The sequence below is a fragment of the Camelus ferus genome, chromosome 1 (assembly GCF_009834535.1).
Source record: "Camelus ferus isolate YT-003-E chromosome 1, BCGSAC_Cfer_1.0, whole genome shotgun sequence".
Lineage (NCBI taxonomy): Eukaryota > Metazoa > Chordata > Mammalia > Artiodactyla > Camelidae > Camelus > Camelus ferus.
Genome location: NC_045696.1, coordinates 11,677,778 through 11,699,269, shown reverse-complemented (window position 1 = coordinate 11,699,269; position 21,492 = coordinate 11,677,778). Strand labels below are relative to the sequence as shown.

Below are 21,492 nucleotides of genomic sequence, written 5' to 3'. Positions count from 1 at the left end.
AAACATATATTTTAATCATAAAAATGTTTGTTGTTTTTACTCCAGACCTTCAGAAAATTGAAATAACAGTACAATCCATACATGTATTTCCTTTGCCTAGATTCACCGATTAATAATATTTAGAGCTTAATTATTTTGAACAGATTCTCAGGCGACTCTTATAGTAGGCACTGTGTTGGGAGCTGGGGAGTTTGGAAAAATGAGGAGCTAGTTTTCAAAGAAAGAGAAAAAGCATATTTAGATTACATTATAATTATACCAAAAAATCATTCTTAGAATGTTAGCAATAAATAAGAGAAATTTAAATTTTCAATAATATATAAGATGTGTATCTATTTTGAGCATAGAGTACATTGTGTTTTGATAAAATCTAATACATAAAACCATAATTTCAAATGAAAAATAAGAGACTATTATTATCTCTTTGAAATGACTCCTTGGTGTTTTGCAAAATAACGTACAATAAGGTTTGATCAATTTCCCTACGGTTATTTATGGTTGTCTTTAAGAATTTCAGTTTGTATATGAATTGCTATTTTACTATAACTGGCAAAGTGTAACAGTTGTGACTTTGAGTTAAGAGTTGTACTATTAAAAAGTCAAGATGTTTGGGATATACAGTTAACCCATCACATAATGAGATTATCCACAGGGTATTTTATTTCCAATGTTAGCTGGAAAAAAATCTTACCTGAAATTCTTCACAGCATTATCTTTGTCTATCACAATTAATCTAGAGCCCAGAGTGTCTGCCCCTCCCACCTTCCTCAAGCCCAAAAATATGTGAGAGGGCTTTAAACTTAAAATAGACTCTTTAGGCTGGAGTTCTGCAGTCTAGGAAGTGCAGGAGGAGATGCAGACAATGTGATAAGCAGCTTTCAAGTTTCTGTGCGAGACCTTCCCCATGTTTTGTTTGAAGTGCTTTACCTTCTGAGAAAATAGTGTATTCATGCATAAATTCATATCCAAGGTAAATATTTTTTGTGGATTAATCACTATTAGTCATTCACTGAACAATGTTATATACTAAGTTGCAGGCACTGTGATGAGTAATTGGGAACTTTTTCTAACTACCTAACTCTAGTGGAATAATATAATGCAGTATTTCGAGTTATCAACTCAAATATCTTAAAAGCTTTGAAGAAGAACACTTTTATAGGGTAAACAAACACCTTGGTAGATCCTTCTGGCTTATAATTTAATATAACCAATATTATAGCAAAGTTCACAACAAGAAAAAATATTTTAAAAGTTTCTTCACGTTTCTTTTGAGTGCTATTTATACCAGTATTTTGGTGCTCTAATGTTCTAATTTAAAATGTTAAAAATTGCTGATTATAAATGTATCAAAATTCTAGGCAGAAAAATCCAAAGCTTAGGTGAAATCACCACAACTCAGTTACCAATTTTAAAGTACTGCTGACTCCTAAATAACATGGGTTTGAACTCCATCATCTACTCATATACAGACTGTGTCCAGTAAATATGTCCTACACAGTCCACAGCTGGGTAACTTGCAGGTGTGGAACTGCGGGTATGAAGGGCCAATTACAAAGTTACATGTGGATTTTGGACTGTGTGGGAGTCAGAGCCCCTAATCTCCACACTGTTCAAGAGTCAACTGTAATTACAGAATTTGATGGTGAAATTATTCACCTTCATGGAAGTCTTAAGGATCATAGCTACTGCATAAAAGCAAACACACCTGTTTAATTCAAAAGCCAATTCTGTCTACATAATTCCTGAAGTGTCTCAATTTTGGAACATCAACTCAAATGCCTACTGAGGCCAGGCAACGATGTGTGGAAATCAAGCATGAAGTACATCCCACTCTCTAGCAATTCAGCCTGGAGGCCACCAATTCATGACTTTTACTTTAAATCTTTGGTAACAAAAATTATCAGTAAGAAGCAATCTTACACATAGCCAATTCTTATTTATAAATTTCACCACCACCTTACAGCAGTGTGATAAAATGTCTGTATTTTAATAATTATAATGAATAAATGTATCTGGCAAGAGAAGAGACTTTAATTTTCCACAAGAGGAATGAGTCCAACTTAGCTTAATTTTTCCTTGAAAAGATATCCTGGATATGCTGGTAACACAATAGAGATATGTAACACAAACAAACTTTTTTGTGTATTTTTTTATTGTTTGGAACACCAAAATAACCCAAATTTCACATTTACAATGAACTTTAAAAAAAATATGCTGTACATATTAATAAATACATGTTATACAAAAAGTTTGGAAAAGTAAACACATACACTTATACAGTAAAGAGAATGCACTGAATTGCTATCATCTTTAATATTCCTTTTCTCCTAAATGATCAACAACTGTAACTGTGTCCTCTAGCTTTTATGAAACCACCAATGCTCTAACTAGCTATCTTGGAGTGTGAGGTACTAAGAACAGATTCCTTTAAAATCAAGTGATAATGAATCACTGCTGTGCATCAAATAATTTCATGTTTTCAGATTATCAGTTACTAAAACAATAAAAATCTATGAAAGACCAGAGGCTTAAGTCTCTACAAACTTGGTACTGTGGGCTACCCTCAGCTCAGCTCCAGAAATACATACTCATCCCTCCCAAACTAAGAGAAAATTATTTAAGCCAAACCAATCTTAAAGCACCCCACTGCCTCCTTCATAACCAGGACTCACTACAGAACTTTCGAAGATCTGTTGAAACTTTGGCCCCTCTACTTTAAAAATATTATTGCCACATTTCAGAAATTAAGATCCAAACACTCAGTTAAGTCTCAAGGATACATTTACCTTCCACTGTAAGAAAATGATTTGAGTATCATTAATGGGAATAACACAGATATTAGAGTGTGCTATTTAAATGAAATGCCACTATGACTAACACACATTTTCTCAGCAAGCCAACTGATGGAACTTTAATATGTGTGGATTTATGATCTGGTCTAATAAGCCATGAAAATATCTGAGGTGACTATGCCAAGACACATACTTTCCTGAAAAGACTGTACCCTTTGTCTGCCAATAATTAGAACAGTTTAAAATAAATCAGAGATAAAGTAATATTTCAAAGTTTCAAAGTATATTCTTCTCTAGGTATTCTAAATATCACCTAGGATATTCCTTACCTGTAATATTGCACCCACCATTACCTGAGCGCTTACCCTGTGGCAGGCCCCATGTTAGTTGTTTTATATATGTTAGCTCACTGAATCATTACAACACCCCGGCGTGGCATTTTTATTTCTTTTCCCACAGTTGAAAAACTGAAGTTTAGTGTCACCTTCTAGGCTTAAAGTTTTCTGGCATAGTATAACACTGCTTTTTTATTATCATAAGAGAAAACATTAGAGCACCAAGACAAAACTTGAAAGCATCTTAGTTCTAATTTTCCATGACTTGGTTAACGTCAACAATGCCCAGCCCTGATTACTAGTTCTGCAGTGCTGCAACACTGCCTGTGATTACTATATTCCTTGATCAGTATGATGGAATTGTCATTAATCCTTTGGATAAATATTCTTCATTTGGATACACATTTAAAAAGTCTCATTTCAATAAAAAGTCAAAATTCATGGGATATTCTTTTCAAGATTTCCAACTGAAGGAACAGGGAAAGCTTCTTTCTCATGATTGGAACTAAACTACTGCATTTTAGCTAAAAGTGTTTACTTTAATAAAACAGTTTCATTTTTATGTTATGTCATATTCTAACCATTCCATATTTGGAACATTCTTCAATTTCTAAATTTTGTTTAAAAAGTTACAGACCAAGATCATCACCAGAGGTAGAAGTAAAACAGCCCTACACTGAGAACCATCCACCTACCTATCCACTTACTCACGTAACAGATGTTCCTCTCTCATGGAGCGTCCATTCTGGGGGATGGGAGGAGCCGGACATCCAAACAGGTATGTTGGGTAATGATAAATGTCAAAAATTTAATTATTTTTCTAGCAGCGCTCAGCTTATTACTAAGCTGATTTTTTAAGCTTATCAACTTTTGATTTGTTTTGTTTCACATGTTGGCTGAGACTTTATATATATTTCACTCGTGGTAAGACATAAAGGGCAGAGTCTCCAAGACTTAAATGTTAAATCAGAGGCAGTTTATTTATTCTTCAAAGTTGTTTGAAAGTAGTGGTTATTAGACTCCTGGTGATGATGAAATCTCTTCACTCACTCAATGAGCTAACTAAGCTCAGAAAAAAAAGCCCAAAGCATGCAATTTTGTTAACAGTCTCAGGTGGCCTAGTATCTAAGGACACTAGACCAGGAAATTTTATTTCAAAGAGAATTCATTATCAAGGGTGGGTGTTGGGTGGAGGAAAGGGGTGGATCAGAAAATTCTACCCAACTTAGATTCTATGATTCTTGTATAACCATCTTTCTACAAATATGGGGGGGGGGGGAGCATAACAAAACTGATCTCCAAAGATGTTCAGGTTTCCTGGATCCTACTCCAATTTTCCTTCTACTATGATTTCCATTATGGCATAGACCTCTTGAGCAACTTCCTCATTAAACAAACCATTTTCCATCATTGAGACTACTGCTACATTACCTGCGAAAAATTTTAACCCTAAATCCTTTTACCATTACCCAGTCCACATACTAAAGGAAATAAAAATCAAATTTATTATTAGCCTAAACTCAGTCTTGGAGCGGGCAGAAGACAGCATGCCATTTAAAAACAAATTGATTTTTATTATAAATGTCGTACATGGAACAAAGTGAAAATTTCCAACAGTGCCGAATGCTGTAGGTGAAAAGTAAAAGTCCTACATCACAAACCAATGTCCCACAGTTCTGTATCGCAAAGGTAACCTAATGTGCTCTTTCCAAAAAAATCAAAGATTATGAAAGCAAACATTTGCACACACACACATATACCTCCGAAAAATACAATGGGCACACAGGACTAGAACATTTAAATACTAAGGACGAATTAACTATTCATTAGGAGAATCAAGTGCTAATTACACTTGGCAATTCCACTTCAAATACAACAATTTATTATTGAAAGGTTGGTCACTATAACAAGTATATGACATATTCATTTAGAATTCAAGCAAATAAGGGTAAGGCCTCTTAAAGATGTAAACAATCTAAATCATGCTTCCCTTGATCGCAGTAGTAAAGTTGCAGGTAAAGAATACAACAGATGAACTCTTGCAGGAGAAAACTGAGGGGTCAGTGGAAATGCACACCTTAGGCGGTGCAACTGTCACTCAGGTAACAAAGCCATTTTATTGCAATGTATCAAAGATGATTTCTTTACTAACCCAGAGAGAAAGCTACCAAAGTCCAGGGAATTTAAATATTATAAAAATTAATCCAGACAGGAAAAAAAAATCTATGTTGTCAAAGAAATGCTATCTCTTATTAAGCTGGGATGTCTGGGGTTATGTCAATCATGAACTTTGTACCAGTTCCTTTTTTACAGAGATTAGCTTCATCACTTTTCTATACCAAATTAAGATGTGCAAATCCAAACTTTAATTCAAGACAAATAAACATGATTTGATTTTTGAGGCGGTCTCTTGAGGGAGGGTATTCTTGGTAAAAACCAAGTGCATATATTTAAGAAGAAAATCTTCAAAGAAAAATATTAGCCTCAGAGAATATTTTACCAACATTAGCATTGTTTATTAAAAAAACAAACTTGGGCAGGGGAAAGAAAAGTAATGATAAAAAAGTTAACTTACCAAGAAGTGAAACAGGCTGGGTTACAGGAGGGGTGGGCAGATTCGTGGGTGCAGCAGGTGGCACAGCAGAGCCATACATTTTCACACTGTCACCAGACTCGGCATTTCCTCTAGCCCCAGACACCACTGTTGGAATGGGATTTCCAATAGATAAGTCTTTTGTAGTGTCTTCATTTATACCAGCGATAGTAGCTAAGGAATATAATTACATCAACATGTGAAGCTGAATAATTAATTATCTCCCCGGTCAACATTCTTTTGCCATACTACAGATCCTATTACTGGTCCATTCTCCCTCCTACTCCCAGCTCCAAGAGGACAAGTGAACACAAAGGAAAAACATGCTTACAGTTTGGGATGCTTATTGGTGGAGTGTGAGGAGGAGGAATGGATACTGGTGGAGTTATAGGAGGTGGGGGTCCAGGAGGAAGAAAACCTAGAATAAGAAAAAAAAATGTCAATTCAAGCTGTGTCATTTTATTTCAGGCTCTAAAAAAAGAATGTCTTCTCACATAATTCAGTGTACCTGGTGGTAAATGCATTGGGTTGAATCCTGGGCGCAAAAACGGTGGAGGAGGTGGAGGAGGAGGAACACCAGGACCAAAGCCGGGAGGCGGAATTCCCAAAGGAGGTGTGAAAGTAGGTGGCTGGAGAGTACCAACTACAGGAGGTCCTGGCTGATGTGGTGGGACCTAGAAAGAAAGAAAAATGGAGCCACGTATCTAGCCACCCTCCCAGCCTTTTACTGTGTAGAGACAAAGAAAATACCTTGTTGAAAAAATAGTTCTCTCTAAATTGTTCCTGCTATATGATAAACTTATTAGATAATAGGTGGAAACCTGTACCTACCCCAAGTGATAGAAATCATACATTTTATATGATATATGTTTACCTTATAGAAACATTTTTAAATAATAGAAATCACTTATTTATTTGCTCTCTACTTTATGACAGCAAATTCACACTATATTTCACTAGCACCTATACTGGTATTCTGCTAGAATATAATGTTTAAAAATGTCTTATGGTCAGGACAGTAATTTTGAGAAATTAACACTAAGAAAAGCTACCTGGTAATTTGCACAGGATTAAGATCACAGGTCCTAGGGTCAAACTGCCTGGCCCCCCCTTTTAAGCAGTTTGTGACACTGAGCAAGCTACTTACATTACGATCTCAGTTTACTCATTTATAAAATGGAAAACTGCCAACCTGACATAATTAGGGAGATTAAAGAGTAAATAAATGTTAAGTGCTACTGCCTGGCACTTAATAAACACCCAACATATGTCAGGTATTATGTTTTAAAAAAAGTATGATCAACTTTTATAGATTAGTCAAGTTTCTTTAAATGAGTCATGACATAACACTGAATCTTATCTAGAAGGCATATCCTTCCGTATCTGGAACAGCATATTCAAAAGGTCAACTGAAGAGTGCCGATTTGGGGAATCCATTTATAAAATACCACAGCTAAATTAGGTATCAAAGCATGTAATTTTCTTACATTGAGAAAATCAAGAAGCTAGGCCACCTACTCTGGTGACAACTCAGATTTATCTGATTCAATTTTATGGTGAGAAACTGAGGAAGGAAGGTATTGAAAGAAAAGAAAAATCTAGTGGATCACGCATAGACGTATGGGTCAAGTATTCATAATTTTTACCAAAATGTTACTTACTTAGCTCTTGTTATGTAACAGAAAAGTCACACCTCAAGTCAAAAAGCTTATGTGGTAAAACATGGAATAATCCAGACAGATATAAGGCAATATGAACTTATTCTGGTTTTTAAGAGTTTATAAATAATACGCCAACACACAAAAAAGTAATATGCTCATTTACATACTCGTCTTTGACTATGAATCTAGACACACATCTACAGTACGATTAGAAAGGTATGTTCCACACATTTAAAAGATTAAATAATGCCCCAAATATTCTTACCTGTGGAGGTGGTACTGTTATAGGTGCAGGAACAGGAATGGGAGGGACAGGCACAGGTAAAGGCTTAGGGATGGGTGATACTGGTTCTGTGTGTGAGGTTTCTGCCCCTCCATTTTGAGCAACTTCATTTTCATGCTTCTTGGGAATTCCCTTCCAATCTATGAGAGTTAGAGAAATGTAACAAAAGCTTACACTTTTAGTTTGTAACTTTAAACTCTTTTAACTTTCAGTACAAACTTTAAACTTTAAAGTAATTTTTTAAATGCTGATATTAAAATCAGACAGCAGTATGATTATTAAATGCCTATGCTAATTTTATATAAATTATTTAAATTAATGAATAACAACAGCAAACATGCAAAAAGAATGCTTACTATGTGCCAGGCACAGTTCTAAGCATTATATATATTACATATACCTTCATTTAATTCTCACAGGCATCCATCTATAAGTAGGTCCTATTATTATCCTCATTTTATAAATGAGGTAAACAAAGACAATTTGTCCAAAGTCACATATCTAGTAAGCTGGCAGAGACGGGACTCAACCCCGACATATCTGGCTCTAACGTCTATGTTCTTAACCACAACAGTGTACTGTTTGGATTAAAGATCCTGGGAAGGAAGCAGGATTCTTCTTACCTTGGACCAGAACCTCTCAGAACACCTGGTACATAGTAGACCCTAGATACCTGTTTGCCTTAATTGAAAGGCAACCTTAAGTGAAGGCAACACGCACCGTGTAGGGAAGGGGGATGGATATGAGAATAGTCCAGCACTGTTTCACCACCCTTTGGCTCTCAAACCATCACTCCTGTCTGAAGCTTCCCTCGAACATTTACTCTATTTTGCCATGCCATCCGGTGCTCCTCTTTGTCCTGCTATGTATCAGTCTTCAGGTCATGCCCCCATAAGCTGCAAATTTTCCCAATGCCCTTTTCCCCAATCCCACTGTCCATCCAGCATTTAATATTCAGGCTACAAATAATTGCACCTCCTCGTCTTACACATTTACTTTTGATAGCCTCTGTGAACATTTAAACATTTTTCAAAGAAATTATTATGAAGCAGTAGATTTTTACTACAACAATGTTCAGTTTAAGACTCACTTGATCTGTTAGGTTTTCACAGTGAAAAATCCTACTTAAGATCTACTTAATACCATAATTAATAATTAACCCCACAATCAGTAATTATTTCATTTGTTGTGTCTGCATCTCTCCCACTAAATATAAGTTGCACGAGGGCAAGGACCACAATTGTCTTATTCACTGTTGTTTCTTCAGTTTATAATGGAGAGACAGGCACCCACATAGTATTTGAAATTATCTCAAAAATCGACTCCTAATGCAGAGAACATTTGTCATAGCACTACCAAGAAAATAGATAAATTTTTTAAAAAATTAAATACTGCTTTACCTGGATTAAGTGTATCACTGTCCAACATTCCTCCTTCACAAAAACTCTCCAGTTCTTCAGGCTTGACTTTGTCCCATGGAATATAAGTAACACCAAGTTCTACATCCCAATACTGCTTATAATCTGCCTTTATTCCTTTGTTTAAGGCCCAGGCAATCTATTTCACCATTAGTTAAAATATAAAAAGATAAGGGAGAAAAACGTCAAAAATTTTGAGCGTTAACTGTTTCCCACCATCCTAATCACCAAGACTTGGTCAACAAGGCAGAAACCTGGCCTGGTTATCCCTGGATCTCACTCAAAGGTATATTTGGCACTAGGAAACTGGTTACCCCTTTATCCCACTTTGTCCTAGGATGTAAATTTGACTGGTAATCATGTCCTTACCAACTCACCACCCCCTAACTCGGGCAGCATAAAACTTAAGAGAAAAGGAAAAAGTTACCAGAGACAGGGTGAAGTTCCCCATACAACTAAGAATAGAAAAGTGAGGAACACTTTTAAGTCTCAGGTACCTCAGGATTACTCAACATGAGATAAAGTCCTTTGCAGTGCAATCTAAGGGTATAACAGGGTATTGTGACATTGAGGAAACACTGACTCTGGCCCCTTTGGGGGGGGAAATACTCATGTACCTACATCTTTTCCTCTATCTTCAGTAAGTATTTTTCATAGTAAATTCTAAGATGAGATGGCAAACTTCAAAATTAAAATGTAAAAAAATCACAATTTTTTGAATGACAAGATACAATATTTTACAAAATTTGACATTATATTTGAAGCACCAATTAAATACCCTGATGAATCTATCCATCTTGAAAAAAAAATCCCACAAAATTCTACCATGCATGTAGGACTTAAAATTTTGTTAACTCTTAAGAGATAACCTCTTTAAAAGAAGATGCGTATGTAATAACACTCTGGTGTCTAAAACTGGTTTTTAAAAAGTTGTGTAGTATTATGTATTAAACTTTTAAAGAAATGAATTATACAATATAAAATAGTACCTTTATGGATTTCTGGTTCACTTTATAGTTTCCTCGGCTCAGTTTCTGCAGGGCACGATAAGCATCTTGCCTATGAACCATAACAATATAGGCACAACCTCTGGGAGGAATCATCTGCTCCAAAAGATTTTAATATTATAAAATATGATAAAGAAATCAAAGAGCAACAAGATATAATAGTAATTGATCAGTTAACAACTCTAACTCCAACCCCCTGCACCCTCTAGCCAGTGTTCTATAATCTGAGATTAAATGAATTTGTAACTGGCAGTTCCAGTTCAGTCTCAACTGCCAGTTATCAACAAACCTACGGTCCCCCAAGCTTTGTTATATAAAGGTTTCTTTAGAAAAAGGTTTTAAATTAAACTTGGTTATCCAAGAAATGTGGTTAAATGCAGAGAATGCTAAACATGAAATCATAATACCTAAACTCTAGTTGTATCTTCTACAAATCTGGGCAAATTTTAACTTAGGTCTCAAGTCCTTGATTTCATAAAATAAGATTAATCACATCAATCTACTGTCATTAAATAATTTAACACTCACATTAATTGATTCAATTGGCCCAAACTCTTCTAAGAGACTGGCAACATCTTGCTGAGTAGTCCTTTTGTCCAGTTGTCCCACCCAGAGTGTAGTACTACAAACTTAAAATAAAATTATAATCATAAAAATATACATATTTGATAATGAGCAGCACTGTACTTTACAGAAAATATGCATGAGTCACATTATGATTCCATCAAGTTTAAGTAGAAAAGCCCACATACATTTTAAAAATTCTAGTAAACTGTGGTAGTACTTCCAGAAATGGAACCAGGATAGTGAAAGGTACACCTTTGAGATGGGAAAAAAATGGCTTTTATAGACATCTGAAGATTTCATCTATGTAAACCAGGGTCAGGGAAGCAGTATCTTGCTCAGAATCACCCTTGGCAAGTGAAAGGAAGAGCTAAAATTTGATTCCAACTCTCCTTGATCACCAACCAATTCGGTGTTTGGTTCACTATATGTAGCTGTCCCTATCTAACCATCACATGTGTATGATTTTTCTCTTATGTTGTGTCCTAGCTGATAAGCCTTAGAGTCAGAAGTTTTATATATGCTTCAGTCATATTATAAATTAAAATTTCACTTAATTTTGTTTAATAAGATGTGTCTGGCCCATCTTACTAAACATATTCTAAATACATGATGAAATTCAGGAGATAATGCAAGTTAATACATTCTCTAAACTGTGCATCTTTATAAAAATAAGAGGGCATTAGTTATTCTTGAGGAAAATAAAGACCAAACCACCTTTCTACTCTGTGTAGTACAGGGAAGCTAGTTAATGGCTTCATATTTCATACATTCAATCAAAGACACCCTATTACTCATTACCGTTGGTTTGATTCACTCACTGCTTTACAACTGGCTTAACGTACAGAAGCAAATCCAAGGGTATATGCCAAAGTACAAACAAAACACGATAAAGCAGTATTTTGCTAACAGTTATAAAACACTTTACACCCATCCCATGAAAAATAACGTAGGAAGGTTGAATGTAAGTGTTCATTTACCACTAGCAGTTTCTGATTTGATTTGAGGAAGGCCTTTTTGTCGGCGTTCTCTTTCTTTTTCTCGATCTCGTCTTTCTTGGGATCGAGATCGAGGAGAATGTCGGCGTCTATCTCTGGATCGAGATCGAGATCGTCGGTGACGAGACCTTCGAGATCTAGAACCAGATCGAGATCGTCTCCTTTTTGGTGACCTAATATTTTCACAAGGAGAGAGAATGGATAACACGTGGAGAGAAAAAGAAATTGTAAGCATGTGTTTGTTAACGTGAAAAAGAAAAAACACAACTAGGTAATTTAATGTTTGGATATGTAAGAATCTGACAGTAGGGAATTCATTTTAAAGATTTTTAATACGTTCAAAATTAGAAAGCATGCATATATTACAAACAAGATAAATAAGGCTGCTAACTTTGCATCTCTCATTTTTCAAAATTTGTACTATACTAAATGACATCTTTGTAGTGCAGAAGCTTAATGTTATTGAGATATATTGTGACTACTATTCTCTATCTGCTCAGTAAAACCTTTTCTGTAGTAATTTTAAAAACATAATCTGGTAATAGTATTACTTATTATATTTCCATTTTTTGGTTGGTAAATTGGTAACGAAACTTGGAATATATAAATATTATAATTCCATGTAACACTGTAAGCATGCATTAGAGCAGCTCAAAAGGGAATAAATGTGGGTTAAAGATGACTGACTTAGTTTTTTTTTATTAATACTTCTCCTGCCCCCACTTCACACATACATACAAATATACCAAGTGTTAGTTTATTAACTTTGCACATCTAAAAATAATCCAACTTGATTTTAAATTCTACATCTCCTAAGACATACAGATTTGGAATAACATTTTAAATTACCTGGATGCTGATCTAGATCTTGATTTTCTGTTATCAGGTATGTGCCGCTTCACTTCTTGAATACAAGGCTGCTCTACTTCCATTTCCTTTAAAAACAAAACCAAAAGCCATCATTAAACTGGAAAGTAGAAATTATAAATAAAGGCAAGAGGACAACATCTAAAAAATGCTAAATTACAAATCCCTTGCTCTGAAGCAGTTTTCTTTGGGACTTACCTAAGATCGTATTACTAGTTTAACAATGACCAGTCACAAGTGGGAAAAGTCTTTGTCTTATATGGTTTACAAGATTAGAAGAAATACTTGTCTACTGCTAGAAATTATTTCATGTCAGTTACATACTGTTACAATAAACCATCACCTAAATAAATTAGTGAATTAGGCCCTGGTTAAGCTTTCCATACTCCATCTCAATCCTCAGAGAACCCAATGGAAACTGGTAGTATTAATTCATCCACTTTCCGAATGAAAATCTAGGTCACAGAGAGGGTTAATATGTACCTAAGGTAACAGTGTTTCCTCATATTCAAAACTGAAGATAACAAGCCAACAAGCAGGTATCTGCTAGAAGTCAAGGGAACCAAAAAGATAATCAACAATCTTGAGAATGAAGTTTTACCTGATGTGTCTTTTGTGTAAGTGGTTCATTTTGTGTCTGAAAGGAAGTTTGGAAAGGCTGCTGCACAGGTGGAGTTGGAGGAATCACGGACTGAGCCATGGGAGGAAATGGAGGTGTAGGAAGAAGGCCAAATCCTGGCATCTGTCCATTAGGAGGAAGTGGAACCTTTGGTTTTCAAAAAATTGTATGAACAGATTTTAAGTAATAGCTACCAAAAATAATACGAAAAAATCTTAGTTACTTTATATATAACTAAAATATCTTCAATAAATTTTGACCAACGAAAAACTATGACATGCAACAACAATTAACATTTCTACAGGTACAATCTTTATCCAAAGAACTGTTACATATCTAACCACACAGGTTAAAAATCCTGTAACTCAGTTTATAATTGTGAATACACAAATTTGGTTTTATAATTTAAAAACATAACTTCATTTATGCAAGGAAGCAATGAGACAGACTAAAGAAGCTCAGAGGTACTCTACTGCAAACTCTCTACAACTTTAAAGGCAATCAAGCTTTTGAACAGGAAGAGTGGCTAGAAGCATTGACTTCTGGGATGATTTTTAAAAAAAATCTACTCCAAGGGGGAGTTTCAACCAATATGCCTACTTCTAAGGTTTCAAATATCACAGTAACTAGAGTAAGCCACAATCTAACATATTTCTACAGGTGTCATTTCAATACCAATAGAATTAAAAGCATAAATATGTAATTACAATATCACAAAAAAAGCACTCTTTCTAAATTATTTATAAACTTTAAGTAATTGTTAAACATTTGGAAATAAACTCATAGGTTTTCTTCATATTTTAAACAGGCTCATAAAATATCTTTCAAATGTCATTTATCAACAAGTCATTAAAATCACAGCATCAATTTCATATGACCAAATGCAGGCACACCTCAGAGATATTGTGGGTTCAGTTCCAGACCACTATAATAAAGTGAATATCACAATAATTTTTTGGTTTTCTAGTACATACAGAAGTTATGTTTACATTATACTGCAGTCTATTAAGTGTGCAATAACATTAAGTCTAAAAAAAAGTATATACTTTAATTTAAAAATACTTTATTGCTAAAAAATGCTAACAATCATCTGACAATGCATGGTTGCTACAAACCTTCAATTTGTTTAAAAAAAAAAAGAAAAAGAAAAAAGAAAACCCCAAAGAATCCGTGAAGCACATTAAAACAAGGAAAGTTTATAGTAGGGACTGAACATGATACAGATAAGAAAATGAATATATTCTAAAGAGATTTCTTAGAACACTTTCTAAACTAAGTCTATAAAGTAGTATTTCCCAAGGCTGGTTGTAAAACAGAATCACTACACAATTAGAAACAAATAAACAAACAAAAAAACCCCACAACAGATTCTTTAGAGTGACTATAGCACTAGAGGCGCCAAATTTATATTTTTTTAAAACATCCTTCCCCTGCCCCCATAATTTAGATGCACAGTCAAGTTTAGGAAACTCTGAATTAGAGAATTTATTTTATTTTATTTATTTTAAAAAATAAACCCAATTTAAATAAATAAAAAAAATTTATTTTAAAAAATAAACCCAATGAACAAAGCTCTACTAACTTCCTGTAATCCTCTAAGTACACCATGCTCCTTTTACTGCAGATTTCAAACTATATTCCTGAATGCTGTGAGCTTGAAAGCCCTCTAAAGCACTGAATCACACAATATAATGAAAGAAGAGAGATAAGCAGAGAAGAAAAAGAAAGAAAGGAAGGAAGGGAGGAAATAAGAAAAGAGCTATATAACTAAACAAGCCAGTTCCCTGAAATAGAACCAAAATCTCTCTCTAAACTATTTTAATAAAAATACCTAGTATTAAATTATTAGCATGCAATATTTATTAGCATCCTTGTTTTAATTAAATCAAAAGGCAACTCAAATCAGTTATGTGCTCAACAGCTTTTATTGCAGCTCTAGTACTATTTAGCCACTCACACCAGCTAGCAATAGTGACCTAAGAAGTCCAATCCATATGCTCTAATGAATAAATCTTCAGTTACTAAAACTCAGCTGTAAGAAAAATGTCCCTACCTGATGATGCGCTGGCTCCTGCTGTATTGGCATCATTCGAGGTTGAAACTGATCCATGTTTTGATGCTGGGTATATGCCGGCTGCTGCATGCCATCTCCAGGAAATCCACTAAAAAATGAGTAATCTTTTTACCCATTCAAAAACACATGCCTCTTAGCCACATGTATATTACAGAAACTTAAAAGAATGCTGCTCAGGAGTCATTAATTATCAGCATTTGACTGAATCACACATTTGTCTATATTAATTTACACATTCAGCATTATTCCTAACATAAAAGCCATTTTTCTACTGTAAATCTGATAGGACCCTCTCCATTTAGAAGAAAACCTGTAATATCACAATAAAAAAATTTTCTTTAAAAGACTGTATGAAAAATGATTATTTTTTTTTTGAAAAATGATTATGTTATTGTTACTTGCATCATGCCTTACAATGATTACTAAATCCGTATCTGCTGAGAAATCAAAAGAAACTCACAAGGGGGCCTGTGGAGGAGAAGCCGCAGCCGGGGCAGCAGAAGGCACGGCAGCAGCAGGAGCTGGGGGTGCGGCAGCAGCAGGAGGTGCCGTGGCGGCACTGGCAGCAGTGGCGGCGGCAGCAGCAGCAACAGCAGCGGCGGCGGCGGCGGCGGCGGCAGCGGCGGCAGCAGCATCTTCTTTCTTTGATTCCTCCACAGCTTCTGGCTCATCATCGTAATCAAATCTATCAAGTAGCTTCTGAAATAGGCATGTCAATATTCCATTTTAAAATTTAGACTATGCTTCACTGCACAAAAATCTTTACACAAACAACAGATATTCACCATCATGCATAACCCCACCATGCTTTCAAGTATAATCTCATTTTCCCTTATGTCTCTTAGGACCTTGGTTCATAGACAATTTTTATACAAATGTCATTTTGAAAAGACATAATTATTTAAATTCTGCTTTTCTTCCCCAATTCTAAGTAGTGTTCTCTTTTTGAGTATTTTCTACATGATTTTATAGCTAATTTAGTGACAGATTTTTACTAGACTAAAAACTTCTGGAACTTTGCACATGTGAAAATGGGTATACATTTTCAGTCAGCTTTGTAAAATGTACAAAAAGAAAGACCATCTTATCTAATCATTTTAAATGCCTACAGAAAAATGTCCATATGCTGCTTGCTCAAGAATATACTAGTAATACGACAAAGAAGAAAGAGAATGGCACAGACAGGGCCACACAGTCTACCTGATTACTTGCTTCTTTCTTAAAACTTCGCAGCTCACCTTAGATTACCAGAAACGCTCATTTAAAAAAAAAAATCAAGAAAGCCAATCAGGGCACTTCACAAAATCATATCAAGAAGAGCCACTCAAAAATATTATCACATTTATTTAGAAAGGTAGGAAGGAAGGAAAGTAATACACCTAATTCCATAGGAACACCCACTGCGTGTTTTGGTAGGTTACATACAATACTTCATCATCACAAGAAGCATACAATGTAGATATAATTTCTTCTTTTTACAGACAAGGAAACTAAGGCTCAGGAATTAAGAACCAAAAACCAAGACCATACAGTTAATAAATGATAGAATCAGGATGTAGACAATGGTCTTTACTACTTCAAAGCCCTGTCTCTGGTGTCAAACAAGCAGTCATCTCTCTCAAGCTGTACCCTTCCTGCTCATGGATTTCCAACCTCAGATTCCTGTATTTCTATTGTTCTGTGATAGTTCTGCCTAGAAATTCTGATTCTACTCTATTGAACAGATTTCTAAATTAGGACGAGAAGTCCCCTTCTTGGACAACATTTGTCTTTCTTCCTTTCTTTGTAATTCTAGGCCATGTGATTAAAAGTTCTTATAACTGAGCAATCTAATATGGCTGAGGCATCCTGCTGCTTTACGCACATTAGCTTACTTAACCCTCAGTGGCAATAAGAAAATACAGGTATTTTTTAAAATTTATTTTAAAATTTTTTACTGAAGTACAGTTATGACGTGTCAATTTCTGGTGTACAGCACAATGTCCCAGTCATGCATATACATACATATATTCGTTTTCATTTTCTTTTAATTAGAAGTTATTGTAAGATACTAAACATAGTTCCCTGTGCTACACAGAAGAAACTTTTTTATTTTATTACACTGGTATACAGTGAGTATTTAAGTAACCCAACATTAAGAAAGAGTCAGTAACAGGAGCCAAAATTAAAACTCGAGTCTAAACTGCCTACAGAAAACTCAAACCCTATGATCTTCGCAGTTTATCACATACAGGTGTGTTAAAATTTGAGATTTATAACTATTGCTTTGGAAAAAGATTTGAAGCAATTAAAAAATTAAACTTTTATATCCAAAAAGGCATTTCTGTTGCTTTTTTAGGAAACTGAAGATCTATGAAGCAGCTGAAACAGACAAAATGTTCCCAGTCAAGCTGTTTGACTAGCTTAAAATAGACCTTTTTTAGTCAAAAGCAAAGAATTCCTTCTTCTAAACTTTATATAACTAAAAAACACTGATTAACTCACTTAAGGTAAAACACTAGAGAATTACAATTCAAGTTAATAACAAAGTAAGAATGCCAGTAGCACTGCTATTACTCAACATCTTTTTCCTGGAAGTCCTAGCCACCAGTATAATAAGAAAAGAAAAAGAAATGCCTATGTTGATGTTGAGAGGAAAAGTCAAGTTTAGTAGCCTAGAAAATCTGAGAGAACCAATTAGAAAACAGCATTTAATACCAAGACCATTTACAAGATAAAATAAAAATTAAGTTTTCATCTATGGCATCATTAACTAAATAGAAGTGTTATAAAAAATTAAACATGGAAAATGAATAAATACCTAAGAATGGATAAATGGAACAAAAAATGTATACAACTTACATTAAAAACCTAATAAATGGAGATTCTGCAACAGAGACTATCAGTACTTCTTAAATTAACATATAAATCCATAAATTCTAAAATTTGTTAAAGTTCATCTGCAAAAGTATATTATGATGGTTAATCGTATGTAACTTGGCTACATTATGGTGCCCAGTGGTTTGGTTGAATATTAATCTAGATGTTGCTGTGAAAGGTATTTTAAAAATGTGATTAAACATTTAAATCAGTAGATTTTGAATAAATATTCTCCATAATATGGGTATGCCTCATCCAATCAGTCGAAGGCCTTAAGACCAAGAATTTAGGTTTCCTGGAGAAGGAATTCTCAAGATGGCAATATGGAAACCTTGCCATGCAGAATTCAGACTGAAGACTGCAACATTAAGTCTTATCTGAATTTCCAGCCTGCCATTCTGACGTACAAATTTCAAATTTGCCAGCCTGGACAACTGCGTGAGCATGAGCGTGAGAGTGTGCGTGTGTAACTGCTTCTGTTTCTCTGGAGAACCCTAATACATATGCTCAAGAATAGCCAAAGAAAGTCTGAAAGAGAATAAGGGCAGAAACACATCTGGAAATAAAATACAAGTTGCAAGTATTTAAATTGTTATGATGCAGAAATAAGCAAATATATTAGTGGGACAGAATAGTGTCTAGAGATAGACACAGAAACAAACGAGAATTAAGTGTATGACAAAAATTGTGAGGGAGAATCAGCAGTTTCCAAAATATGAAGATATTCTAAAATATGGTTCTGGATGGATGGACTGAGAGACAAACATAAAAAACAAAAATATAAAACTACTAGGAGAACTACAGAATTTTTAATACCAGTGGGAAGAGTTTTCCTAATTATAACACAAAACAGAAGACTAATAAACAAAACCACAATACGTAACAATTTATGTTCACATATGCTTGAAAACAGGTCTGAAAAGAAGAAACAAATCTGTTCAAAGCAGAGGGGAACTGATTCCCTTTTTACTTTGGAACTTTCTGTATTACTTGCTTTTTTTTCCCTATAATAAACATGTATTCCTTTCTACTTAAAAATTTCATTCAACCTTTTTTTAACCAATATTCATTCATAAATCACTACAATATAACCAGTATCTGTTTATATATGGATTCTTAACATGGACTACCAGCAATAAAGTCATTGTATCTTGTAATTATAAATATAAATATAAATATAAATGCTAGAAAGAATCAAAATTCTAGAGATTAAACTGAAAGATATATCATTCCAGGATCTTCAAACTTTTATTGTTTTTTGCAGCGAAATCTGTAGAATGAAATGAAATTTTGTATGGCCATAAATCCAATACATAGACAAGATAAAAGTGGAGTTGTTTGGGTTAACATCTCAACAGGAAGCTCTGAGCTGTGTATATTCAGCACATCTATATCCTCAGTGGCAGCTCCTTCAACATATATAAGACCCAAGAGAACAGTTGGAAGACACTGAACCAATCCAAACCCTCATATAGATATAATTAACGTTTTTAACAGCAAAAAAACAGAAAGCAACTTCAATGTCTATCAATAGGGGGAATGGCTAAATTGTGATGTGCCCATGGAATGAAATACTCCTAAATGATCACTCAGTAAAAATGTGTATCTACATCTATTAACCTCAACAACAACAAAGAGACAAGATTAAGATCAAAACATGCAAGTCAGAAACAGTGTTTATATATACTAAAGACATACATATATTTTTTAATATGTATATGTATGTACACACATATATAAAACGAAAGAAAAAGTATATAACCCCAGGAAATTAATTCTGAAAAGATATACATCAAAATGTTATCTTCAAGTATGTTAATGGTGAATGTTCTCCTGTTTCCGTTACACTGTAAATTTTGCAACAAGTATATATTACATTTATAACCAGAAATAATAATCCATGTTTTGATATAAGGGGGAAAAATCCCTCAAACCACAACGCAACGAAATGACAATCCAGAGAAGCTAGAGAAGGGAGAACCTTCCACATTCCGACCTGAGTGATATAGACAATAGAGTGGGATATGTGAGAGAAGCGTACCTTGTCAAATGCAGTTTTTTGCTCAGGTGGGGGGAAAGCAGCTTTTTGTTCAGGTGGTTGTGTAGGAGCTGTCTTTAATTGAGCTGTGATAGCCTGAACCTGAGCCATCACAGCATTGTCAATGGCGGGAGACTGTGGTTTTGGAGGCTGTTGAAAAGTCTGAAGGATCTGCTGAAGCTTAAAGAATGGGAAAACTGATAAACCACATAACAAAGTATAACCATAGTATCAAAAGTTAATTTACTAAAGAAAATCTTACAGGTGGCTCAAAATAGCATAGGCACAGAGTACACTGGGAAAAAGAATCCACTTTTTGGTAATGGTTACATTTGTTGTGAATGTCAGGGAACAATGTCACTTAAGGTTAAAAATGTATGCCAACAACCCCAACAGTAGAAAATGATGGTCAAAGAGAAAAGAAAATACACCAAATTGTGAACAAGGTAAATATATACTCTAGAAAAGTGTAAAAAACTATCTCCAATCCAAATAATTTTGAAATCAACTGGAAATTCTGGAACTGCGAGCAGCCATACCAGCAATTTGGCAGTTCTTAAGTTCTCTCCAAAGGGGTACTGCTATTTCTCAGTGTGCTGTTACCCTGTTTCTCACCCTTTCCCACAGTTTTCCTATTAGCCCTATGCATTTACCTTCCTGGTGAAGGCTTTTCTAGTTGAAAAGTAGAAATATTTCCTCCCTAAAATGTGCTTGATAATTAGGAATGAAAAATAAGAACTGACAACAGTATCTTAAATAAACAATTTAATGTTTCTTCGGATAAGTGGTTTACCTGTTGACCTTGAGTTGTCTGAAACAGTTGGGCCACAGCAGCAAAAGCATCAGAGCTGGGCAACTGTGGTACAGTTGGTACAGAGTTTGTAGTGGCCTGTGGAAGTTCAGAAGCAACCTTGACTGGAGGTGGAGGTGAACCTAAAAAAGAAAAGGTCATTAAGGCCTAAGAAAACTTTAACCTATAAATTTTTTTTAAACTCCATTAAGTTTCTATACAAAACATTCCATTCAGTTAAACACACAGTAAAAATATAGATTATAGTATTACAGTTTATACTAGCATTGAAAACTTTTATTAGAAATAAGAACTATGGAAAGAAAACCATACATTCCAAGATGTAAACTCAAGTTTCCTTCTTATGGAAAAAGTCCATCACCATAAATAGACTCCAAATATTTCATGCACAAAAAATTATATCATTTCTAAGTTCACAGATACACTTGGCCATACCTTCATTATTAGTAACATTTTCTGCTATTGGGGCTGCATTACTGGTTCCTGCTGCCATGTCCAAAAGAGGCTGAATAATTTCAATTTTGAATACCCCATTTTTTTGCCAAAGGTTCAGCACACGAACTATTTTACTCT

At 34.6% G+C, this 21,492-nt stretch overlaps 1 protein-coding gene across 2 annotated transcripts in view; it reads right to left on the bottom strand.

Annotated features, from left to right (window-relative positions):
- SCAF4 (SR-related CTD associated factor 4) overlaps positions 1-21,492 on the bottom strand; it is a 53,017-nt gene that overhangs the window by 9,170 nt on the left and 22,355 nt on the right. Inside the window, exons 5-19 of one of the 2 annotated variants that reach the window (XM_032476449.1) lie at positions 21,355-21,490; positions 20,902-21,041; positions 20,112-20,288; positions 15,672-15,910; positions 15,191-15,299; positions 13,120-13,284; positions 12,501-12,586; positions 11,634-11,824; positions 10,618-10,718; positions 10,072-10,185; positions 9,065-9,221; positions 7,647-7,804; positions 6,229-6,394; positions 6,052-6,138; positions 5,703-5,894 (exon numbers count right to left, since the gene is read on the bottom strand). In XM_032476449.1, the coding sequence (XP_032332340.1) occupies positions 5,703-5,894; positions 6,052-6,138; positions 6,229-6,394; positions 7,647-7,804; positions 9,065-9,221; positions 10,072-10,185; positions 10,618-10,718; positions 11,634-11,824; positions 12,501-12,586; positions 13,120-13,284; positions 15,191-15,299; positions 15,672-15,910; positions 20,112-20,288; positions 20,902-21,041; positions 21,355-21,490 (2,218 nt within the window). The remainder of the gene's footprint in view (positions 1-5,702; positions 5,895-6,051; positions 6,139-6,228; positions 6,395-7,646; positions 7,805-9,064; positions 9,222-10,071; positions 10,186-10,617; positions 10,719-11,633; positions 11,825-12,500; positions 12,587-13,119; positions 13,285-15,190; positions 15,300-15,671; positions 15,911-20,111; positions 20,289-20,901; positions 21,042-21,354; positions 21,491-21,492) is intronic. The other variant, XM_032476458.1, reaches the window with a different exon arrangement.